The sequence below is a fragment of the Hyposmocoma kahamanoa genome, unplaced genomic scaffold (genome assembly GCF_003589595.1).
Source record: "Hyposmocoma kahamanoa isolate Upper Pololo Valley unplaced genomic scaffold, ASM358959v1 94352, whole genome shotgun sequence".
Lineage (NCBI taxonomy): Eukaryota > Metazoa > Arthropoda > Insecta > Lepidoptera > Cosmopterigidae > Hyposmocoma > Hyposmocoma kahamanoa.
In genome coordinates this window covers 215-27798 of record NW_020654911.1, presented here as the reverse complement: position 1 = coordinate 27798, position 27584 = coordinate 215, and the positions used below count along the sequence as shown (strand labels likewise).

General features: G+C 36.1%; 1 protein-coding gene across 1 annotated transcript; it reads right to left on the bottom strand.

Moving 5' to 3' along the window:
• Positions 1–1920: 1920 nt before the first annotated feature.
• LOC113238068 (conserved oligomeric Golgi complex subunit 7-like) lies at positions 1921–24103 on the bottom strand. The gene is made up of 16 exons (XM_026474790.1): positions 24053–24103; positions 23092–23172; positions 20979–21152; positions 20506–20652; positions 19858–19975; positions 19354–19523; positions 18442–18543; positions 18019–18151; positions 17281–17414; positions 16072–16206; positions 13493–13691; positions 10389–10571; positions 7458–7552; positions 6225–6308; positions 4674–4767; positions 1921–2156 (listed from the first exon to the last, which is right to left on the bottom strand). The coding sequence occupies exons 1-16, from the start codon at positions 24101–24103 to the stop codon at positions 2053–2055; spliced, it is 2004 nt and encodes a 667-aa protein (XP_026330575.1). The 3' UTR covers positions 1921–2052.
• Positions 24104–27584: the final 3481 nt, after the last annotated feature.

Genomic DNA, 27584 nt, shown 5'->3' with positions numbered 1-27584 from the left:
CAAACACGCAACATTGTTTATACACTATTAGAAACAAGGCTATGCATGTGTCTAAAACAATATATAAATGCCTGAAAGAGGTGGAAATACCTGAAAAATTTTCATCTTTCGTTTTAGCTGACTACTCAGATGAAGGTTCGCGCATTCTTGTTTTTTGTTCTTTAACAGCTAGAGACTCCGTTTCAAATATTAAAGAGTATTTCATGGACGGAACGTTCAAAAGCTGTTCGAAACCCTTCGCACAATTATATACTTTGCTCGGTGATGTAGGAAGTTCAATGGAGACCACAAAAGTAGTGCCGTTAATTTTCGCCTTACTACCCGATAAGACAGAGAAAACATACTTCATTTTATTTTCTCTCATCAGATCGCAATTGTCGCATTGGAAACCGGCAATTGTACATTGCGATTATGAGATAGCGGCAATAAATGCCATGTCAGAATTATTTCCAGGAACACAAATTAAGAGTTGTTTTTATCATTGGTGTCGAGCAGTCTGGCGAAAAGCTAAATATTTACAAGTTACAAAAACTAAAGCTCAGCAGTGTTGATTAAGAACGACGAATTTATAATGGTAGTTCTGATGGAACTTGTAAATTCCGAAATTTCTGTAGGGCATGCTTTGGACAAGCTGCGTTAAACCAATCGTACGTCTTTTTTTCTGCAGTAATGCTATTGTAAGCAAAATGGTATTAGAGTATAATAAATATAGTAATGTAGTATAATAATGGTATTATTTGGAGTTCCTTAATGACAGGAACTCCTCCAGCCTTTAGAAGTTCTGCAGTAACTCCATCTTTACCGGAGACTTTTCCGTTTTTTAGCTGTTTTAGAGCCAGCACGATCTCGTCTTGGCTGATATCTGGCGGGTCATCGGTGTATTGGCGCGTCAAGGTGGCTCTGGAATCGTGGTTATCGCGCTGAGCTTAGATCTCGGCGAGAATCTGCGACACTAGTTACATTATTAACATAACATATTGACGGTGACTGTACACCCAATCAATCAGTAGGACCAATGCCCATAGAGTAAAATAACTTATTGCCCGTAGTCCTACTGGTAGAACCACGGGAAAAAAAATTGCCCGTGGTTCTACCAGTAGGACTACGCAGTAGGACCACGGGCAATAAACTTACCTGTACTTAATAGAAATACATACATAAATAATAGGCGTTAAAATATTGAGATGTTTGTTATTATTAATTATTTTTATTTATTTTTTTTCTTTGTTAATGGAATTCATAGACATTTATTGTACTGACAAAATAATAATATTAATAGATTTTATTTGTAATTTAAGAATTGTATGCTTATATAAGTTGTAATTATTGCATGTTTTTTTGAAGATTTTATTTGATGTTGAAATGTTTATTGATTTAATTTAATTCAAGTAAGTGAAATGTTGCCCTCTCTACAGTACATTGCTGTGCCCAACAGGGTCCCAAAGCTCTAATTTAAGCGTGTAAGCGTAAGCGAGTAGATGAGAGAGAGAGATGTGAAATCATTGTTAATGTTGCCGTGTCACTCGGCACTCGTTTGGTAGTATTCCCAATGCACTCGAAATCAAGCGTAAAGGGAATCGGTTTATTCCTATGTACACTCCAAAACAAATTTGTTGATTTATTTTTTGTTCTATCCCATATCCTAATTTTATTTTAGTCTATGTTAAGTTGTAACGTGATTTACTATGACATGCATGAATGTCTCACTTTCCTGCCATGTTATACAGCCTGTATAACATGGTATGGATTGTATAGTATAGTTAAATAGAAAATATGTTGCTTGAACACAAATTGTGTTCAAGCAACATATTCGCCAGCAATTAGGAAAAAATATTCATAACACAAGTTTATTTATTTTTTAATTTCTTCATTACAATCCCTTATAAACTATATAACAATAACACAAATGGTAATGTTTTAAGAGGTCGGCCTAGTTCAGGCTTGACTTACACTTTTGTATGATAACAAGTGACGGGACGAACAAGTCGTTGCAGTGCCACTCAGAGCTTAAAAGAAAGTATTTTTTTTATATTATGTCCAAGAACAATAAATCTATTCAGCCTGCGCAGGAGTGGCTGCTCGAAGTGACTTCTCTAAACTCTTGAGGGCTGGTGTCACGTTGCTACCAAGGTCTTCTACCACGCTTGACAAGTATACTGAAAAGAAATACAATAATAAAATATTAATATAGGCATACATATGTTCACGAATATCGAAGAAAACAAACAACGGAAATGCCTTAAGCTTCGATTACCACCAGGACCGCTGTCGTCAAAACTCACACTATCATAATGTTAAACACTATGAAATCTTGATAATGGTAGGTCGCAGTTTCTAATTTACGAAGAAATAACAAATTCTGGACTGTTAATATAATTTAAACTTTATCTTGTTGGCGTATCGTGGAAAGTTCAATACCTATTATTGCAAGTTACGACGTTTTGATTTCATATTTAAATTTCAAAAATGTTCTGCCATCTAGCGGTCAATAGCCGAACGACGACGAATTCGTGATAATATTTACTTAGTTGTACAAATAAGAAGGGTCCATATTGCAGCGGTATAAGGTTTATATACATATTTTCGTTTCTTATAACACAAAAATTATTAAAAAGCAATTAACAGAAAATTTATTAAAATTAAAAAATAATTGCATCATTTTTGCACTACGGGAGACTAGAGGCTCCCTGGTAAGACCTGCATACTGCCGGCGTCCAGGTCAAGCCCTGTCAGTAATACACCTTCACGAGCGTCTGTAGCGTACCCGGACATGGGTATGGATTTGCAGGGGTTTATGGTTAGCTGTAGAGGCTATAGGGGGCGTTCGTCTCGCGCGCAAATAGGGTGTCTTAGTAGCGGTCTAGAAGAGGGTCTAAGGCGAGATTTGAAATATGTTTAATGGACATTATACGTGAACTAGAAGACATCAATTTTAAACTGCCTCCGTGGCAGAACGCCTACCATGCCGGACTGCTACGCAGAGGTCCCAGGTTCGATTCCCAGGCCGGGAGAAATGTTTGTATGGCCTACATTTATTTCTCTCGTGAGTTTGGGTGTAATTTGTGGTTGTCTATGTGTGTCCATGGCACCCGCGACACAGGGTTTCCCTAGTGCGGGCTATGTTGAATGTGTGCGTTATTATTATTACTTCAAATCGACCAGTTTATGTTGAGCTTTGCTATAATGCACGAAAATTGAAAAATTACATATTTAATTACCGATGAAATGTGTATATATATTATATATACATATAATATATATACCGGTATATTTCCAAGTGAGTGGAAACGCGCACAACGTTATTTATTTATTTACTTTTGATGCCTGCCTCATTAAATTATTTTTATACTGGGAGGGGTAAAAGGTCTCGAAAGTTACAAAAATGCTAAATCCGTTGTTTATGACAAGGAGGGCAGTATGTAACACCCATTATTATACACTTATACGTGATTAATAATTATTTTTGAGATTCTAATTTGCAAGATGCAACTCATTTAATTTTTGTATCTGTGGTTTGAGAAGCGACATAATAACATGTTTCATTGATGCTAGTAGTGTTAAAAATAACTTATGTCAAGATTTTTTTTAACTTGTATTTCAGAGAACTGGGATTCTGGTGGTCTGACGTACAGACATATTTATGCTTAGTTTAGGCATCAGTCTCCCACAAAATTATTCTTTTCAGAACTTAAAGTGTAGTTCCTAGCGATGATGTATTTTGTGGAAGAAAAATCCACTATTTTGTTATAATTATTAACACAAAGATCGAACCGTGCCAGACGCTATGCTAACTAAGAAAAACCATATACAAAGATACGACAACAAAACGATAGAAAAATTCGTGAGGTCCGCTGGTTCGTTTCGTGGCATAGCTAGAAGACATCGGTTCGAATCCGGCCGGATCGAAGGAATTTTTTCTAAGTGTCGACCTTTGTATTAATAATTATAACAAACTAGTGGAGTAATTTCACAAAAAATAATTTAATATCAATTCAATAAAATTTTATAAACACATTTTATTATAACTGTTGCACAATTTCGGACTATATTGAAATGGCTCCCAATCCGACTTCGCCGAGATATGCACGTTCTTTGTCTTCTTTCTAAAATTTTTAATTACCTCCTTATCTGTGTTCCCGTTTTTCCCCCTTATCCCCCAATTCCCGCCCAAAACGCACCTGTGACACTAGAACACTTTTATATCCCCAATCCAACTCTAAATTTTTCACAATTCTTTTACCGTAAGTGCAGCTCGTATGTGGAATAAACTACCTGCTAACATTCGTGACAGTCCATCGGTGGCATCTTTCAAACACAAATTAAAAGAGCACTTCCTGTCGAACGCGTTAGATAGTTTATAGGTAACATATTTGTAAACAAATAATCTGTCATTATAATATATATTCTGCTTATGTATGTATTTATGTATATAAAGTTTTTTATTCACATTTAAATTTTAATTTTGTTGTACAATAATTAGTCCCGCAGACTTCATTTTTGCATCACGGCTAGGGTTGGCTGGAAGAGATCTCTTATAGAGATAAGCTCACCTTTGTATATGTCCATTGTAACGTGTGTTTCACGTGTCTTTTCTTTGTACAATAAAGAATATATATATACATATATATATACATATATATATATATACAATTAATGATTTATTTTCTTCTTACCTATATCTGTGAGACATCGCTTCGTGCCCAAAGCGTCCATATTTCGTATGTTCAATATTTTCTCTGCGTAAATTTCACACGTGTGAGTACATACCTGAAGAAAATAAGAAAAAACATACATTAAAGCGAGTCATTCGAAGCGGAAAAACTGTTTTGTTGGATAAAAAATACATGATACACCTAAAGATATTGTCTAAAGAGTGTCCTAATTCGTTACACGAGGATGTACTTTACTCGATCATATAAAATCCTGAAAATAAAACTCTATAACTATTGACTTACAAATAAATGGACGACGGGTCTAATACAAAAACCACGAAAAAAATGTCCCAAGTCAACCTATTTAAACGTAGTGACATGTAAGGGAATATGAAAAAGCTAAAACGTTGAATTTAAATTGTAATATCATCGCAGTAGTGTCTAATTTTGCTTGCTTCGCTGTCAGTCGAACAAACGAAGACTAAAGCGTGAATGACGCTCTGTATGCGATTTTAACGCCCTATAAGTTCGGACACTTTTTAGCGCGGACCCGACGTCCATATAATTGTAAGTCAATGTCTATAACGAATTATTTAAGAATAAAATATCTAACATTACACACAATTTTTATATGGAGACATTTTGAGTATATAACCAGAAATAGAGACGAAATGTCGTTTAATTTGTTTGAAAACTATTCTCCCAAATCATTATGGTGACAACTGCGCTCCGATTGGGCAGCCCAAATTCGAAACAATTGACGGGTGTTGTCAATTGTTTCACTTCAAATCGACCAGTTTAACTTGAGTTTTGCCATTATGGACGACAATTGAAAAATGACATATTTAATTGCCGATGAAATGTGAGTCCGTTTGTTTTGTAATTAGATGTTTTGCTGTTTTTCCCACACCACCGAATAGAACAGGACGGCATTGTTAGGGATATTATCTTTATTACAATAAATACAGAATATTTTTGGAATATACAAAGACGTACACACAAGTCAGTTGTTGGCGCTGTAGTATTCCAGCTTTCCAATTTGTGATTTCAGTGCAAACGAGAGTTGATATTTAAAAGGGATATAAGGGCCATTTGCCTGGTTAGTTGCCAGGGACGGATGGCCCTTCGTCTCTATTTCTGGTTACATACTCGATGATTATAGAGAACGTGCTAAATTTTGGTTTTCAACTGAAGTACTGTAGTTACTAAATTCACATTTATTCCAGAGCTTAAAAATTACCTAACGGTTTAACGACACGCTGCGACGCCCGCTGCCCCGTCAGTCGCCATTGGGCGCTTGTCGACGTCTATCTGTGTCAAATTTTCTCCGCGTGTTCTTATTCTATTCATAATAATTTGTAGCTTTAAATCGTAAATATCTGAGGAACACTGCCACTACGCCTGTCAACCTTAGGCTTAAGCTGACAAGTCCTCACATTACCGCTTGGCGATAGAAATGGATAAAGTGGCAGTACTTCCCTGGGTTAACTCTTTCACTGCTTTTAAAATGTAGTATGGAGATTGGCTTTTGAGTTATTGGTTCAAGTCAAATTTCAAAGTTATAACACTTACATCAGACAAGAACTGCCATGGTGCCTGCTTTTCTGATAAATGCATTTCCAAGTGTTGAGGCAAGGTCATCAAATATTGACCAATCTGGAGAAAAAAAAAGAATAATAACTATGTGCTAGAAAACATCACCAATTATACCTGGTCTCGAACTATATAGTCTTTCTTGAAGATGGAGTAAAATGACCGTTCATTAAATACTCTATCAACTATCGACTGAACGTTGATCACGTTTTTATGGAATAAATAGCTGAACTTGGTTCATTTGAATCGTCATAGGCGCATAATTCGTCCAACTGTTGGACACAGGTTCATTTGAATTGTCAATTTTTGTAATTTAGAACTATGTCTACACAAAGAGGAGACACATTTTAAAGTTTTTCATTTTAATAAATTTTATTAACAACATAGATAATGTAATCAACCTGTTCTTATTAAATTCACATGAATAAAAATTGCTTTCGATACCAATAGGCCAACTGGCAAAATAAGAATAAAAAAGGCAATAACGCAATTAGTAATAATGAGAATTTTATATTTTACCTTCTATCGATAAAACTGTCGACAACTGCTAGATAATTTTTTAAATTTTTATTGAATTGATATTCAATTATATTTTGTAAAATTAACGACTAAAAAGTCGTTGAAAAACCAAATACACAGATACGACAACAAACACATGTCCGCTGGTTCGTTCCGTGGCTTAGTTGGTATAGCGTCTGCCACGGTATGCTAGAAGATGTCGGTTCGAGTCCGGACGGATCGAAGGAATTTTTTCTGAGTGTCCGATCTTTGTATTAATAATTACTACAAAACTATTTAAAAATTTTTGAAACTGGCAACCCTGCAAATGTCATTTTACTCCATCTTCAAAAAAGCGAATACTATAATAATGTACTCCTACTACTGCCTCTGTGGCAGCCACAAAAGCAAAATTTCAGTGGTAACGCTACTCCATCGAGTATATAACTAGGAATAGAAACGAAATGACATTGAATGTGTTTGAAAACTATTCTGCCAAATCATTACGGTGACAACTGCGCTCCGATTAACCATTGTTTTTCCCACACCACCGAATGGAACAGAACAGAACCCCCCATTGTTAGAGATATTATCTTTATTACAATAAATGCACCGTCTTCAAAAAGGCAGACTATAGGTAATTAACACCCAACTATATTAGAAAAGATATTTGTCTTATTTTACTATGGTATAACTGAATATAGTAAGAAGTACCTCAGTAATATATTCCTGTGGCGACAAAGCAAAGTCTGGCAAATCAGTTGACAAGGCGTCGTTGTTATTCCACACCGGCAATTGAGGTATTTTTTCTGCAATACATAAACGTTAGATGTTTTAATTTTTATTATAATACACTACACCCTTAATAATAAAGTGGCACTAAATTCTATGGATGAAAAAAAAACAAGGGAAAATGGTCTCGATTATTATCAGAACCGCATAGCACTCATAATTTGAAACACTATGAAATCTTGATAATGATTGGTCATAATTAATTTAAAAAGAAATAATAAATTCTGGACTGTTAATATATTTTTTTTAAACTTTACCCAGTTGGCATATCGTTCAAAGTTCCAATACCTATTGTTGCAAGTTACGACTTTTGATTTTATATTAAAATTTCATTCAATGTGCTGCCATCTATCGATGGCTGAAAGACGTTATCAACGTTCTCCACAAAAATATCGACCATATTGCGTATAAGGTTCCGTTTCGTTTTCGTTCCTTGTAACAAAAATCTATTAAGATTAAAAAAAATTTTTTTTTGATTAAAAATCTATTATTATATAACTTTATTTATACAAAAAAAAACGACGTCCAAGATCAATTACATCTGTTTGCCAAGTTTTATTCATCCGCTAGTTTGCTACCCTTGGAGGTGGAATATTTCCTTCAAATTTAAATAGGACCAACACTGAGATATCCTCTTCCAAATAAAAAAGAATCATCAAAATAGGTTCATAAATGCCAGTTATCGCGTAACATACATTAAAAAAATACAGTCGAATTGATAACCTCCTCCTTTTAAAGTCGGCTAATAAAATAAGACTTAACGACGATATGAAACACCACCATGAATAATATTATAGGTGCGACTATAATTTTGGACTCCTAAGTAGCAAAATAAGCATTTTAGGAATTTTCGAATTTTTACGGAAGACAATGGTCACTATCATAACGTACGACGTACGTGCGTCTGGCCTGTAATGTATAGTCTATTTCAATAGAATTGAGAGTAAACGTAAACAAACCAGTTGGGTTAAAATTCTGAAGAAATCACTCACTATATGGAATAAGTAACACTTTTATGTGTATTTTGTAGGTTTCCACTTGATATCTCACCACTTTTTCCAACAATATTCGTTTGTTATGCATTATAAAATCATAATTGAAAAATCTTCGCCGAAAACCGAGATTGATTTGACAATCCATAGTCTAGAATGTCTATGGTTGCATAGGGATGTACGGAAAAAAGTTCAATTGAGTGAATCATAGTTCGAGTAAGTGATTGCCTCAAGAGCCACCAGAAACTTACGTCTTGAAATCATTTGACCAACTCTTATTTCTGTACCGCTTACAAACGATTTAGCGACTTGTTAATTATCAAGTATTTTCATAATTTTCTGTATTTAACTGATAGCTTCTAACTTTTAAACAATAAATGTCAATAATCGTAAATAAAGAAACGTTTTTTTATGTATCACCTTCAATCAATTTACAACGGTCAAATGCGCGGAATTTACTTGATGTTAGTCCAACAGATTCAATTAATTGATCTGATTCATTCAATAATTGATTAGTAAATTACTCTACAATTGCCCATCACTAAACCGACTATGGTCGGGTCAATGCACTCAATGTTTACCTTTACTCTCAATTCATTTGAAACAGGGTATAGTACGGTAGCGAGGCTTGGGCTCTAAAAGCCGACACCCAGAGGCGTCTTGAGGCCTTCGAGATGTGGTGCTACCGTAGAATGCTTCGCATTAGCTGCATCCAGAAAGTTCCCAATATGACAGTTCTTCAGCGCGTTGGGAGGGACTGAGAACTCTTGCAGACCGTCAAGAAAAAGAAAGATCTTGGACACGTTCGACGGCATGAAAAGTACCGACTTCTCCCAACTGATAATGATGGGCAAGATCGAGGGTAAACGACGTACTGGAAGAAGTCGTGGTTGCGCAACATCCGGGAATGGATCAATATTGCCAGCGTAGAAAATCTGTTTCGCTTGGCTCAGGACAGGGAAGAGTTCTCCAAGCTGACGGCCAGCGTCCAGTAGTGGAGAGGCACTACATGATGATGATGAGGACGTACAAATCGAAACTGACGGACCGAGCTCATGTATGCGGAACTCCTCGTACTGTTGGCACACGTGCTACACAAAATAAGCACTTCCACTGTACTTATTGTTCTGTAACGTACGAACTAGACATGAGCTAAAAACAAGTCGCGCATCTTCCGGAGAATTCTCGCGCAATCTTGGAAATCCCAGCAGCTAACAAAGTAATAATTTATTCCATAGGTAAAAAGAAATTACACTTCATAACGTCATTTTTAAGCCACTGCTCGTTCACTGTGCCGACTTTCCTGAGAAGAACGAGCAAGAAACTCTAGGGACTGTTCTTTTCAAATGACCTTAAATGCTATGTAATACACTTTTAATCTAATTTGTATGGAATGTAGACTCATGTTGTCTTTCCATACATCTTTATCTAACACATACTCTTCAATTTTGTAATACGTCTTTCCAATTAAAATACTTTTAATGTAAGTTTTAAACTTAGGAAATTATAATCTTAATATATGCTCCGGAATCTTATTGTAAAAACGTATACAGTTCCCTATAAAAGAATCGTTTACATTGGTTAAGCGAAATCGTGGTACCATGAGTTGGGAGTTAGCTCTAAGGTTAATATTATGGATATCTTCTTTCTTATTGAAATTATGTATATATTTACGGGCATATAAAATATTTGAGTAAATGTACTGTGATGCCTCAGCCATGATACCAGTCTCCTTAAACTTTAAACTAGAAACCCGAGAACCTAAACGGTACACAGAACCGTATGGTATCTACTTTGTACATTACACAATTGATATAAAGATCAAATTCACTTCAATTATGATCTGCAGTAATTTACTCACCTAATTGTGCATCGACGGGGTTCCTCAGTATAGCCCTAGCTAGCCCTCGGAGTTGGTCTTTCGCCCTTCTCAGTCCAGCAACGCAGGCCTGGGACTCCGCCCTGAGGGCTGCTAGCCTCTGCCGTGCGTCGGCCTCCAGTAGCAGCGAAGGGAGATCTTCCAATGGGGGTTGGTTTTTGGGTTCTGGTATCAGGAGAACATGAAATTAAGGCATTTCGTATTACTAAAAGAGATTTATTACTTTTCCCCAACGTTTATCGGAATGTATATAAATTGTTTTTCATCACACTTGCTCGTAAGTAGCATTGCATGGTGGTTAACTTGATAATTATGCCCCAAAAGAAACTCTCGGGCCTTTTTCTTTCCATTGCAGCCGTGGTCGGTAAGGAGCAAGGTCGGTAAGGTTTCTTTTAATTTGCAGCACGACATACTTCTTTACATCGAGTATATAACCAGAAATAGAGACGAAATGTCATTTGATTTGTTTGAAAACTATTTTGCCAAATCATTACAGCAACAACTGCGCTTCGATTGGTCAGCCTGAATTCGAAAAAATTTACGCATGTCGTTAATTGTTTCACTTCAAATCGACCAGTTTATCTTGAGCTTTGCTATAATGGACGTAAATTGAAAAATTACATATTTAATATTTAATTGCCGTTTGATTTGTAATTAGATGTTTTGCTGTTTTTCTCACACCACCAAATGGAACAGCCCCCCATAGTTAGAGATACTATCTTTATTACAATAATTACAGAATACTTTTGGAATATACGAAGACGAAAACACAGGCCAGTTGTTGGCGCTGTACTATTTCAGTTTTCTAATTTGTGATTTCAGCGCAAACGAGAGTTGATATTTAAAAGTGATACAAGGCCCATTTACCTGATGAGTTGCCAGGGATGGATGGCCCATATTTTGTTTCTATTTCTGATTATGTACTCGATGCTTCCTTACATTGGTCAGGATCAAATTCAAGCAAGGAGGTTACCTAAGTTGAAAATCAAAACATTCGTTTATAAAGCCTACATTTATTTCTCTCGTGAGTTTGGGTGTAATTTGTGGTTGTCTATGTGTGTGTCCATGGCACCCGCGACACATGGTTTCCCTAGTGCGGGGCAATGTTGAGTGTGTGCGTTATTTTTATTATTATAACTTATAATTGATTTTAATTATTTTTATATGTAAAAATTTTGCATTAAAATTTCCATCATGGCTGTATGCGTCTCTGCTTTTTATAACATTATTTAACAGAGCCTCGTTAGTAATTTATTATTTGCCGTCCTTATTACATAATGTACTATTACAGTTTTGAAAAAAAATATAGTGTCTTGTGCTCCAAGTCTGCAAACTTTAAATCATCTCAGTTGTGTCGGTGGAGTGTCAATGGCTGGATTTTATGCGTTTGGTATTCTGCTAAAACTTAAGAGTAGAGGCTTGTCAGTGACCTCGAGCTACTATTTAACGGCCATTGCAATTTTTTAGTCTTCTGCTCTTCAATGGCCAGTCGATGGCGCAGTCTACTTTATATTTACATAAAAAAAATTACATTTAATTCAAAGACCAAATTTTTGCATTAATGAGAAAAAAAATTAGATATTGCATAGTAATTTCCATAGTAGTTTTTTATTACGGTAACATCGATCTTTAGTGATTGAACGAATGCCATTCTAGTGACACTCTGTTGCGACTAGAGGAAAATTGGAAATTGTTGTAAATGTTAGCATTATTGGGTTTCGGTTTAGAAGGGTAATCGTGCTGGTGAAATTACTGGTACATGGGATTTGTCAGCTTATGTCTCAGGGTGACGGACGCAGCGGCAGTACCTGTCAGATCTTTGCGATTTAAAGCTCTGAGTGGCACTGCAACTGTTATGGGCAGGCGTGTAGCTTACCACCAGGTGCATGACTTGTATTTCCCGGCACTTGATGTTATACATAAAAAAAAGAGATAAAATTCCGATTATATTCGGAAAAAAAAAACCTTTTTAATGGCTCCCATCGTTTTCGTTCAGTAGCTTCAACTTTTGACAGGTGTCAACGTCAAATGTGGAAAATTAAAGGAAACATATTGAAAAAATGTTCATTTTTCTGAAAAATATAATTTATTCAAAATGGAATTTTTTCTAGACTTCACTGCCATTGCAAATAGATTTTAGCACAATGATAAATGAAGGGTACAGGAATAAAAAGGGCTCATCAACAAAAATATTAATTAGAGAAAATGGCTAATTATAAGTTTAAACCTTAATTATTCATTAAAGAGCCAGAATTAAAAGTTATTATCTGTATATTCTACATTTCACTTGTCTATAACATTACTGAAATCATCATTTTTAACAATATGTTCAATCATAACAAAGTTGTGTCATTTTTTTAAGGTAACTTACAAATTAACATAGCAAAAAAGGGCTGATTGCTGCAATGTGCCCCTTATTACCTCTTTGACATAGTGTTTATAGGTAACCAGGAAATAATAAAAAATAATCAATTTGCAAAAGTTTATTAATTAAAGCTATACTTTCTTTCACTTTCCATTTTATCGAATTACTTTTCTACTCGAAATTCGCAAGAACACACACAACTTTATCGAACGAACCACGAAATCTAAAAATGTGTTTGACGTTCCTAATGTCAACGCGCCAAAGTATGACAGATCGTTCAAAATGGCTGCGCAATGGGCACGTTCTTGAATTGGACTGGAAAATGAGCACCTTTTTCAACGCTTCCGCATGTAATGTGCACATTCTAGCCGTGTTTGCGCTGCAATGGGCCCGTATTAGTAATTTATGGATTTTTTATTATATGGGTTTACTGTGGACTGAGCCCAATTTAAGCTGTTTTGAATAAATCACGTCAATGGCATGTTTGAAATTTATCAAATGAAGATGGTAGGTTGAATTTTACCAAAAATGTCGATGAGCCCCTTTTTTTCGTGTACCCTTCAAATATGATTGTACCCAGGTTTAACCCTGCTCAAGGATTGTACTTGTCGTGTCGTTAGCATTGTTACCCCAAACCTTACCCCAACCCAGTAATGTTCACATTACTGCTTGGCGGTAAAAATAGGTTCTAATATTCGTAAAGTCCTTCACAAGGACTTACCTTCATCAACCTGTTCAACCTTCTGCCGTCCAGCCAAAGTGTCCAGAAGTACAGCAGCAGCACTTTCCAGGACTAACGAGGCTGGGAAGGTGTTCGATAGTACTCCAGCGCCATGTCCGGAATTTACAGATGACAGAAACTCTGTTTCTATACGACGGCTGTGTGCTGATATGTGGGAGGACAAGGAAGTTATGAACGCCTGGAAATACACAATTTGGTTTACTGTGCAGGCCTAAAGTCTAGTTTAGTACTTTCGGTTCTTTTATCACCTTTTTTAAAAGTAAGTATGTGGTGCCGGCACAGAACAATAAATACAGTGAAGGGCTTAGTTTGCGTGTTACGTGCGCCAACAGTACGCGGAGCTCCGCAAACCATTTTCGCTTAGTACTTTATGGTCGTGTTAATTATCTCTCGCAAATTGTGGAAAAATGCCTTATTTTGTTAATTTGAAGCGCAAAGTGAACATTAAACCGCTTGCAATATGGTCGATTTTTTTTTGGAGAACTAAGTAAACGTCTCGAATTCGTCGTCGTTCAGCTATTGACCGCTAGATGGCAGGACATTGATTGAAATTTCGATATAAAATCAATACGTCGTATCTTGGAATAATAAGTATTGAACCTTTAACGATATCCAGAATTTATTTGTATTTAAATTAGAAATTACGACAATCATTATAAAGATATCATAGTGCTTCAAATTATGAATCGAGACTTCCAAAGCACTTCCACTTTTTTTTCTCCCGCGGGTGCAGGTGTATTCGAACGCAAAATAAGTAATACCATAGACAATTTTTTTTCATCATCGCAATTACGGACACTGATGCTCTTCACAAATGAAAAAAAATGTTGTTTTTTTTTAGTTAAAGTAATGTAAGCTATTCCTAGGTCGTGTTTACATTCTCCTTTGAAAAAAATAAGTTACTTAAAACAAGTTAAAATTAATTAATTTTTTGAAATGGCACTAACTGCGCAAACATTTTGATCAACTCATTATTTGAATTATATTGTTGGTGGTCACCAGAGATGGGCAAGACCCGGGTTTTTACCAGGCGCTTTATTAATGCGGATTTTAAATTGGGTTAATACCCATCAGTGGCGAGGCGTCAAAATTGTCGTCAGTAAAACCGCAGCAATACAAAAAACATTTCCCTGAAGAAAAAGTGGCGCCTTGCCGACCCTTAAACACAATTTGTTAGCACACAAAGGTACTAGTATACTTCATTTCACAGATTAATTTATTTTACACAAAAAATGTATTATTTGATACGACGTGGAAAATTTTAGGCGTGCCGGTGAAAATCGAGTTATAAGGACGTCTCGCCACTGATATACATTAATGTCAAAAATCGAGGGCAAAAACTATTTACTACAGATATTCTATCTCACGAAGGCGGGTGAGCAATAGTTGTAGTAGTGACGTGTACAGATAAGCGCCTTTGTGTGCGTAAGTTCACGTAGCGATAGCATAACAATCGTAAATATTTTTTAATTATTAATTTTCGTTTGAAACTTATATTATAATTTGTTAAGCTTGTCAATTGTTATTACTTAGTATATAGGTATAATAAAATATTATAGGTAGATTGCATACAAACATCATTTATTCAAAGTCTGAAGACGATTCTGTCATGCTGTCGTCATCACTATCATCTTGCAAATTTATTACGAATTCAAAATCTAAATCAAAATATTTTAAATATTCTTTTTCTATTTTTTCAACACGGCTACAAGTATTACGCCACGTTTCGCTGCTGACATTATCAATACTTTAATTTATTAATATGTCTGTACTTGTTATATTTTGCTCGATGTTTCTCGAAGCAATGTAATTTTTTATACTAAATATTTGTTGTAAGTAGAGTTTCGTTCAAGATATTATTACAAAATGTGTATTGATTTATGATCTAGACGATTCGATTTGCCTTTTTAATGAATTGCTTCGCTTGAATATCGCATTGAAATAAATCGATACAAAAAATCTATTAATGTACATCCTTAATAGTGAGAATCCACAGGGTTGCAAGCATTGACTTACAAATATATGGACGTCGGGACCGCGCTAAAAAGTGTACGAACTTATAGGGCGCTAAAATCGTATACAGAGCGTCATTCACGCTTTAGTCTTCGTTTGTTCGACTGACAGCGAAGCAAGCAAAATTAGACAGTACTGCGATGACATTACAATTTAAATTCAACGTTTTAGCTTTTTCATATTCCTTTACATGTCACTACATTTAAATAGGTTGACTTGGGACATTTTTTTCGTGGTTTTTGTATTAGACCCGTCGTCCATTTATTTTAAGTCAATGGTTGCAAGGTAGGTATTGTGAGGAGTTGCCTCTTTTTCATCTAAAAAAGAATTGTTCATGCCCACGATTTTGGGCTCGAACTTATTAAAATCCAGCGCTTTGGGAAAAAATGCGGTTAAAACTGGGGTGAGTTGATTGGGTTTTAACCCACTGCCAATCTCTGGTGGTCACTGTCAATGAAAGGCGATTGGAAACTGGTTTAAACGTCTTTTCGTGCACGTATACATTGACGAAAAGTACCAGGACGTTATGAAATCGAAAGACTTACCTCAACAGTTGGCGCGTAGTAAGGGTAAATGGCTGTACCAGCTATGTTCTTTGCTTTATTGTACGCAGCGTCCATCCAGGAGTCGCATCGTTCGGCTACTGATAGAAGTGCCCTGGATTGTTCTAAAAGATCGTCCTGAAGAAATGTAAAATACATTTTTATATGACACCAAGTCACGGGACGAACAAGTCGTGCGCCTGGTAAGTGACATGCCTATCAATAACAGTGGTCGTAGCATGGCAGAATATGTGTGATAACTCTTCCCGTGACAATATTTAATTCGGTTGATAAATCTAAATTTGCTTCATTGATAATGAACTATACATTACATTTTATTTTTACATTTATTACATATACATTTTGAAGAACAAGGACAACGACATAAAATTGCGTATATAGCTATCTTTGTTGTTTAATCATCGCCGCGAAAATACAAAAACTAAAAATGTCTTTTAATCTCGTTTGTCGCGCTCAATTTTTACGTTGATAAAATTACTGTGCATATGTTTTAAAATCAGCTGTGATCTCGCAGCCATGTTTGGCATTGTGTTAATCTCTTGCAGTCATTGGTCGCTGACGCTCGCGATGACATAAAAATGTGACGTCACGGTGCTCGCCATGTTCGCTATTGTGATAAAATTTTTATCACTCGAATTTGACAGCTGAATGTGGATATAATAATAAGCTTTATCGAGGCGGCATACTAATGGGGAAATTGTACGTTGTTTATGTTAACATAAATTTATATCCAACTAATAGATTAATTTCACAAAAATATTTGAATATCATGGTGGTCAAACATTGTGACATTCAACAAAACTTAAAAACTATAAAGTTATAGTTTTAATATCTCACGGTCGTCCACGGTTCTGTATAAAAGTAGTGAAAAACTAAATGTACCAGGTGCTCATAATAGGGAAGGAAATTCACTGAAATGTTTTTATAACGATTGTTAAGTTTGGCCTTAGAGCATGTCATACGGGAGACATTACACGCATTATTTCTCAAACAAAACTTTCTGCCATTATTTGTGGGATGAGAGGGTATTACTAGAAGGTGCACTCCAAAGTAATATCGAGCTGTGTCACTATGATCTCACACACAAACAAAATTCCACAAGACTTTACTTGTTTATAGTTATACTAGTTTACTTTTTTTAAACAACTTGAAAATAAAAGGAGGTTAGAATCATCGAAGAAGTTTACTGACCTGTTTTAACATAGGATCGTTCAAGTTCGCCAAAAACAGCTGACTTTGTAGTTCAGTGTACCGCGGTAGTAGCTCTCTTAGAGGCGCATACGCAGCTTTGCCCAGTTCTTTTAGGGTTGATGATTGTATTGTTTCTAAAATAAAATAAAAGAAAATATATTTTTCATCACACTTGCTCGTAAATAGTGTCATGACATGCGAGCAAAGTAGACCGTAATGGCTTAAATGTGTGCCCACGGCCTTTTTCATTGTATTATCGCCGTATGGATTTTTTACAACAATATTAGCCAAAACTAAACATTTGCAATTAAACCGTATTTTACTTAACTTATTTTGTGAATTCAAATGCTGCAGTATTTTAAGAATTTGGAAATTATTTATTTTATATCTAATACATTGTGACTGGCACGAGTCTGTGCCTTTTATAACATTTTATTTCGAGTTGTATTATCTATGGAAGAATAGCTGGCAATCTGTTTAAAAAAACCGACTATTTGCAAAATCCGTAAATTATGTTGTGAAGCGATATTTATTCATACAAGAAATAAATTATCGTCGTATCTATTTCGTCGCAAATGTGATGAAAAACATTTGTGACGAAATAGATACGACACAAAACTCGAGTTATAAAAGCCCTCAGGGTTCGGCTTCGGGCTTCTAATAGACCCTTGTTAGTAATTTCCCATTTACAGTTTATAATACATAATGTACTATTATAGTGTGGAAATAATCACGTACCTTTATTCTGCCTAGGCGCATCCATAATACTCTTGATACAGGCCACGAATTCGTCTATATCTCTTTTTAGATCTGTCAAAAGTACCAGGCCTTCATCAGGAGAAGAAGATAGCTTCAGATTTGCCGACACTACCTGAAAGTGCGACAAATGTCATGATGGCAGCGGAGTGAAAGTATTCTCTCTAGCATTGATCTTTGAGGTCAATTCTCTCTAGGAATAATTTAAGTACTTTAATATTGTTAGAAATATCTTGTTGAAATGATCCCGTGTGCAGCGTGACATACCTGTTATGTAACTGTCACCCCTCCCGCACCGCGCATCTACCTCAGGAACCGCCTCAGTTAAGCGGTAGGCCTGTAAATGGCTAAGAGACAAGTATTTTCGAACTTGTCAGTAACTTGCTCTAAGATCAACTACAGTACCTTACTAGGCGAAGGTTCCAAGGAGACCAATAAATCGGTGTATAGTTTGATCAATTCTGAAACAGGAGTCTCCGACTTCAGCACATCAGTTAACCATTCAACCTGAAACGGGACAATGTATTACCAACTTTAATATCTAAATTGCATTAAACCAATTTATAGAAAAAGAAAAAATGTTTTCGGATCACAATCGCGTGCATTTGTATTTTCAAACAAATCAATACAGAAAAACAGATTGAGTTTTTAAAAATCTTATGTCATAACGCAATGGAAGTTCTTCAGGAGAGAGACAATTGCACATCTCGCAGGTTCGAACAAGGAACGAACGTGATACCCGCGTGGTTTTACAATGATGTGAAGATTGGCTCTACTCCTTTGGCGAGAGGTGCGATGGTGGAAACGTGACGGTGGCACCAGTTCGAAAAGTTCTTCTGAGCTCGTCCCATTACAACGAAAAAAAAACCAATGGAAGTGTCTTAAGTTCGATTACTATCAGAACCGCTGTCTCTCAAACATTCGACGACGAACGAAACGAACGACGACGAGTTGGAGATGTTTTTGATTTACTTTCGTTTCTGGTAACAAAAAAATAATACCACTTGTATAAACATAAATTTACTAAAATTAAATCAAATTTAATGAAGATACGAAACACAACCACAGATCTCAAGTGCGACCTATCATTTTTGTACTCCAAAGTAGCAAAATAAGGCATTATTCTAGATAGACACGACCATAACGTAAAAAAAACGAAAATTGCGGACTGAGCTCAAATTTGGGGAACTCTGCATACTGTTGGACCACGTGCCATACAAACTAAGCACTTCTACTGTATTTATTGTTCTGTGATAACGATGCTAGAACATACCTTCAGAATCAGAGAGGTGGCAGTAGAGAGAACTGCTAACTAACCTGTTTATTAGCATCGGCAGTTAACAACCTAGTCAAGGCGTATATAGAGTGATGATCTAGTCTCCTCCAGGCGGCGGCCAGCCGAGCTGCAGCAGCCCGTCGCCAGCAGCGAAGCACAGACACGCTACGGGACATACCGCTGAATAGCGCTACATAAGTAGCTGTTTTGTCTGTGAAATAGGGTTATAAACTAATGACAAGGGCTATTCTACACAGTAATTGTTTCGGACGGATGTTGGACGGAGATCGAGAGTAGCCCTCCAGTTTCGAATACGACAGTCAGACGTTCGATTTGGGTGTTGTGAATAAAAATGAAAAGAAATCGTACGATGTCAAATCGTATCGGTCGACAATTGAGTTATCTTAAGGTTCTCAATCGACCCCCAGAAACAGGACCTTATTGAAAATTTGTTACACAGGGATTAACTCAAGTTAGATTGTTTATAATGAGACAGGCCAAGTTAGGCCTGCCTAACACATATCTGGAGGTGGAATGTAACTTACCCGGGTCCATTTGAGTGAGAGCTTCAATCAAAGGCGGACTGACTGCCGCTTCTAGCCTGTTATATAGCGTCTCTAGTTGAAGTTTCTTGTTCTCGTAGTCTGGCGCGTCACCAAGAACCTTAAGTGTAACAAAGGTCTCTGTAATGTTTCTGATCGCCTGGTACTTTTTTGGACGGTGTAGAGTGCTTTATTGGTGGAACGTTTTTGTCTGTTTGTATGTAACAGGTCTCGTCTGACAACACATATTGTCGGAGGTCGAATACAAAAAAAAATCGTAAAAAGGTTTCAAGTTACACTCCACATTTAAGAAATCTGGTGAGCTTAGATCAATAATATGAACAACTGTTTTATTTAAAAAAACCGACCCCAAATATCATCTATTCGGCAAGTGCGCGAAACCCGATTCATCCCCTAGTTTGCCACCCTCAGGGGTGGAATATCAAGTTTAAACGGGACCAATATTAAGGTATCCTCTATCCAATAAAAAAAGAATCACCAAAATCGGTTCACAACGAAGTCGGTTAAAACGAAAGGAGTTTCATAGCCGAGCCCGTACAAATAACTAAATAGATCAACAATGTAACCGCCAATTTCCGTAGAACATTATTGATCTGTGCTCCTAGTGATAAAGAGGGTAATCATCCTCACCTCCAGGCTCCCTGTCATGGCAGCTACCTGCTCAGCCAGCTCGTGCAACTTGTCGGTCTGTGTGGGTACACCAGCTTCCAAAATGTCTTCCAGGGAAACTGCCAATGCTGCCCATTTGTCTGCTTCGCGTAACGCTGATGCTGCATTCTATAATATAATGGATGAAAAGATTAAAACGGCTATTTTGACAATTAATTAATTCGCCGTTGAAAGACCAAGTACAAAGACACGACGCAAGCACATAGAAAAATTCGTGAGGTCCGTTGGTTCGTTCCGTGGCTTAGTTGGTATAGCGTCTGGCACGGTATGCAAGAAGACGTCGGTTCGAATCCGACCGGATCGAAGGAATTTTTTCTGAGTGTTCGATCTTTGTATTAATAATTATAACAAACTAATGGAGTAATTTCACAAAAAATAATTGAATATCAATTCAATAAAAATTTAAATAATTAATTAATTTTTACAAGCTATACCTCCAACCGGCTCTTAAGCTGGTCAATCCGCTGTAGACTCTCAATGGAGTGTCCAGTCTGCTCCTCAACACCCTGGACTTTGCTCTCCAAGTTCAAGAGCTTCTGCTGAAGAAGAGCACCTTCCATTTGGAGAGCTGACGCATCTTGAAGTATGCGAGGTATTGAAGTCACTATCTGAAAAATTTAACAAGAAAGAAGATCGAACACTTAGAGAAAAATCCTTCGACTTAATTACAGTGAATAGCGACATCTCTAGCCAGGACTGGTAGTTGTAAAGGTGCCATGCTAATGGGTAACGAAATACTTAAATGTAATAAATATTTAAATATAAGTAATTAAATGTAATGGTGGTCAAACATCCTGACATTTAATAAAAACACTTAAAGATATTACGTAGTTACTGGCACCTACTAATATAGTGCGTTAACGTTACGTACATTTGTGTATGTCTAGAAAAAATATTACAAGTTGACGAATTTGTAAAAATTCAATATTTGAAATGGTCTAACCTAAATAGATTAAATTGGCACACGGATTATGAGACAATAAGTTTGAGGGTCTCTGGCCTAAACCGTCTCCTTAGAGCAGACAATTTTTCAGCAGTGAGATATACAAGGTGTCCCAAAATTCAACGTCAAGCGGGTAGGGTGGCGAGAGGCCAGGGTAAAAATAAGATATCTATGTTTATGTAAATTAGTTATGTGATAATAGGCATATTTTAGGAAATGTTGAAAATCAACGACTTTGATCACACAGGTGCTCTCATCATAAATTTTAGTTTTTTGCCATCACTCGTCGCTTTGCGCGCTTCCATTGTACGACACGACAATAAATAATATTTTTATTGTAAGATTATATTATTTAGACATAAGTTGACAAGTCCCATGTGTCTGTAATTTCACCAGCATTCTTGCCCTTCCAAACCGGAACGAAGTAATGCTAATATTACTGCTTGGCGGTAGAAATAGGTAAGGTGGCTACTTTCCTGGACGAACTCTGTCACAAAAAGCTCTACTGCTGCTAAAGATAATTTTTAAGGCGTTGCGGAGCGTGTATTTGCGTCAAAGATAAATAATTTGGGCATTTACTTGAGCCTTGTAGAAAAAATAATGCAATAAAAGTATTGTTATAATTCTTTTCATTTCATTTGATTAAGTTTTATAATACAACAATCGACATTTATTAATTTGTGTCACACATCTAGAGTAATTATTTATTAGTAAAAAAAAGAAGGGTGTACCCCGGCTTCTTGCCTGGTGCTTGATGTTGAGTTTTTGGACACCCTGTATAAAGAGTTGATGCTGGTAAAAATTGAAGAGAGACACCGAGAGACTTAGATGGTTATTCTCGGACTTGTGTTCACTATCCAATATCTGTGGCAATTTTTATTATTTAAGTATTTCATTTTTTAATTGTGCAACGTTATTTAATATTCTCGGATTTCTCTCAGAGAAAAGTTTAAGGAGACTGGTATCAAACATACATAATTTCGTAAGGAAATAAGATATAGAACTCTTAGAACTAAGTTCAAACTCATGGTACCACGATTTCGTTTAACTAAAGTAAACGATTCTTTCATGGGGAACTGTATACGTTTTTACAATTCTGGAGCATATATTAAGATCACCATTTCCTAAGTGTAAAACTTATGTTGAAAGTATTTTAATTGAAAAGTCTCATTACAACATTGAAGAGTATTTGTTAGATAAAGATGTATGGAAACACAATTTGAGTCTTGATTTCACACAATTATGATTCAAAGTGTATTCCACAGCATTTTAGTTTATTTGAAAAGAGCAAGCCCTAGAATTTCTTGCTCGTTCTTCTCAGTGAGGTCAGCGTAGCGAACGAGCAATAGCTTAAAAATGACGTTTTCAAGTGTAAAAATTTTACCTATGGATTAAATGATTATTCGACTTTGACATTGTGTATTAAGGGCGGTAAATAAGAAATTACTAACGAGAGTTTGTTAGAAAGCCGAAGCCTAAGGCTGAGGGCTTTAATGTCTCGAGTTTGCAATTTTTATAAAAATTAATTTTTTTTTGGAAATTAGGTAGTGAACGCTAATACGAAAATGACCATTGTACACAATTTATTATGCGAAGTTCTTTACCTGTGTGGTAGTCTCATCCAGAGAATTAGTTAGCTGTTTCATGTACAATTGAAGCCTGGTTACAGAGTTTGCAACAAATATCTGAAACATAAAATAATAATAATAATATGTTTTAAAATCCTGTGACTTGACCGAAGATAAACTTGGAAACACACATACAAAAGACGCGTGACGAGGTCAATAACAAGTTCAGATCATTGGAATGGCTTCTGGGCAAACAGTCCCGGTTGTCCCTTGAAGGCAAGCTATCCCATCCACAAAACAGTCTTCGAAGAGCTTTGGAGTTATGTGTTGCAACTGTGGGGATCCGCAAGTACGTCTAACGTAGGGTGCGTTTCCATTATGTCCTAACGACTTATTTATCGTTTATTTATTTATTTTATTTATTACATATTGCTTACAGTCAACCCGAACGCAATAGCAAGACTTAAAGCTAAATGAACAAACAGTATTAAGTAAATTACAAAAAAGAATAAAATATAAAAATTGATAAAATTATAAATACAATACCATAAACAATAAACTATTACAGATTAACATTTATGAACAAATAGATAAAATCACAAACAAATAGATTTTATCTATTTGTTATAACATTTAAACTAACACATAATACCTATTACTTAATACTGCTGTCTCCAGTCAAAGAATCCAGATAGCGTCCTGCAGAAAACATGAGTTTTGATTCTGAGCATGCAAAAAGGTCCAATGAGGAGTCAAAGTTAAGCAATTGATTTATATACTTAAGTGCTCGGGGCAGAGGAGCCATCTCACACACTCTACATCGTGTGATAGGTACTGAAAATAACCTTATTCCATGAAGTCGCACCAGATTAGTTCTAGGCACCAAAAAGTCTACCTTGAACAATAAAAATGGGTTGTATATTATTCCCCATACCAGACGAAACATATAAGTTCCAAGAGCTAGATTGCGTCTCACTTCTAGCATTATATAATTTACCATATCTAAAATAAATGTTGCGGGATAAAGTAAGGGGTAATATCCGTACATCTTCTTGTATAAATTTCGAGCAAATGTCTTTTGAATTATGTCTAATGTTTGTATGTGGTTGTGGTGGACAGGGTTCCAAATGATAGTGTTACATTCCAATTTGCTCTGAATAAAAGAGTTATACAAAAGACACAATGTGAGGTTGGTGTTTAATGACTTTGATTGTCTTAAGACGAAGCCGAGACACTTGTGGGAAGATTTTCTAATTTTTGTGATATGTTCTCAGAAAGTGAGCTAAGTGTCGAACCACGTGCCTAAGGATTTCGACTGATTTAGCGCGACTAATCAGAGTATTATTTATTTTATACTTACTGATTATTTGTTTGTGAACATGAGAAAAACATAAATATATAAAATAATAAAACATAATCGTCCATTTCTCGACATTCAATTGTAAACTATTAAGTATCGTTGGACGACTGTCGCGTCTAGCCCGTTCCCATATCACGGCTATCTGGCGTGACTGTGTTGTGGTCATTTATTATATAGTTGAATGACTGTCGTGCCTAGCTGTTCTCACATCTTGACGACAATTTATCGGTTCACGGCTGCCTCCTTGTAGACATGTGTAAGTAATGTGAGTCATATTACAAAGGTGATATCACGCGACAGGGTACTGTGATATCACGCATCACTTTGGAAAAATATGCATTACTCATAACATTACCCATTACATAGACCATGTCGGGGCGCTCTGGGAGTTTCCCAATATGAACTAAATATAGTAAATATCTATATTAATAGCGCCACCCAGCAAATTTTCGACGTACTACTTGATCGGACATTGCTAACCGTGCCGTAGGGTTACGTAGCGCTGCTGCCAGGTGTCGCTACTAACACCCATTACGCGAAACAGTACTCGGCGTGATGCAATACTGTGATGCAATGATGCAATGTAATGCTAACATCACGCGTGATGTTCTCATTACGCGTGATGATAGCATTACACGTGATGTTAGCATCACACATTACCCGCGTGATGCATCGCTCGGAAACAGTACTCGCGTAATGTATTACCTGAAACAGTACGCGTGATGGTGGTATTACGGAGTGATGTTTATAGTCTAAGTAATGCGAGTGACGTTGTAACGGTAACATCACGGAATGATGTTTGTTTATGAGACATCTCGTGTAATAGTAATATTATGCGTAATGCAATGTTAATGCATGTAATTTGGAATGTTGTAGTAGAACGATGTTTGTATTAGCACCCAAATTATTTAATAACTTACTATGGTGGTTGGTGTGGGTTGGTGGATGGTGTAATTGAAATAAACCGTAGACAGACAATTTAAACTGAAATTTCATAATTTGTTAATCAATGCTTGATTAAATATAATATTACAATATTTCTAGAAGGAGATCGATACGCTTTTATACAATCTTGGGTCAAGATGTAAAAGTTGAAGGTGATAATAATAAATAGCTTATGTATTGTTATATCATCACTGGAACTTCTACGAAATTTGGCGATCTCAGCCAACAGCCATGCTAACCAAAAAAAATCACGTGTTTTCTTGTTACAATAAAGTATGAATGTAAATTGTAAATCTTTCCGGGGTTCTCAGTTAATCTCACTCAGTGTTGGGTCATGGAAAAATTTCCATTAAAAAAATCATATGTATTTTTCAGAAAAATAAATGATTTCCGGAAATGTTTGCAATATTTTTCCTCTAATTTTCCCACATTTGACGTTGACTTTGATTTCCGCCAAGTGTCAAAACAAAACTCAAAAGTTGAAGCGCAGACTAAGGAGAAGACAGTACGTATGTTGAAGTTACTGAACGAAAACGATGGAGCCAACAAGAGTTGGTGATGGTGTGGTTGGTGGAGGATTTGTCACTGTGTGAGATCATCTTAAATCTCATTTTTCTTATAGGTGGCTTTTAGATATACAACCCTTTTTTTAAAACCATACCTCAACTTATTAAATTTTGGCCCCGACTGCCCCGTCTCCATTACCTCTCGGAAAATTATCCGAGATATATAACAGTATCTCAGTCTCACACGCACTCGCCATCATTCAAGTTAAATTAACAATTATTATGATGCGTATAGGAATTATTTCGTAATGTATCGTTTTTTTATTACACATACGAGGTGAACTTGGGTATATATCGATATTAATAGCGCCACCTAGCAAATTTTCGACTTACTACTTGATGGGACATTGCTATCCGTGCCGTAGTGTTACGTAGCGCTGCTGCCAGGTGTCGCTACTAACACCCATTACGCGAAACAGTACGCGGCGTGATGCAATGCTGTGATGCAATGATGCAATGTAATGCTAACATCACGCGTAATGTTAGCATCACGCGTAATGTTAGCATCACGCGTAATGTTAGCATTACACATTACCCGCGTGATGCATCGCTCGGAAACAGTACGCGCGTGATGCATTACCCGAAACATTACCCGCGTGATATTACCTGAAACAGTACACGTGATGCTTAGAACATCACGGAGTGATGTTTGTTTAATACTATTATGCGAAATGCAATGTAAATGCATCTAATTTGGAATATTGCAGTAGAACGATGTTTGTATTAATACCCCAATTATTTCATAATTTACTAAATGGTGTAAAAGGATGGAACCGTAGACAATTTAAAATGAAATTGCATAATTTGTTAATCAGTGCTTGTGCTTGGTTAAATATATTTCGATCTTTCTTGGTAATCTAGAAGGAGATGGATACGCTTTCATACAATCAATCCAAGATGTAAAAACATGAAGGTAGTATCAGTTAATTGCGTAGGTATTGATGTACCATCACTGAAAATTCTGCGAATTGAACTGAAAGCAGAGCTATAAGAGATTTAGTAAAAGTGAGGTTATGTAACAACTTATAATTAACGTCTGATTTTTGGAGTGCATTTGTTATTTTACAACTTACTAGATGGTGTAAACGAATTAAACAGTAGACATTTAAAATGAAATTGCATAACTTGTTAATCATTGCTTGATTACGTGGCAATTTATAATGTAAAATTTAACCAGGGTGAGTGTGGGTTGCCAGACGGTTCGTAATATTTCGTAATTTTTGTTTGATTCTCTCTAGTAATATGTAAGTAGATCTTGTTTATAATGCAAGTTTATGTTCTAGAAACGCGTTTTATAGGTTGTTTTAAAACGCATCGCTTTTTTAACCGACTTCAAAAAAAGGAGGAGGTTGTCAATTAGTCGGTGTTTTTTTTTTTTTTTTTTTTTAGGTTGTGTGTGTTACACTGTATGATGTTGTGGGTAATAGTAATAGTGATATCACAGAGTAATATTACTTTTACAGAAATGTGATGTGATATGACATTACTTTTCGAGGTACTGTTTTGCGCACGTCTACCTCCTTGTCGTTTCACACTGCAATTATCTGTCATCACATTTTTATTGTGACGTTTCATTTATCGTTATGACAGTTTGTCGTCGTAACGTCAAAAAAAAGTTAATCGCGTTGTTCTATGTGTGAACAACTTCATTGAAATTT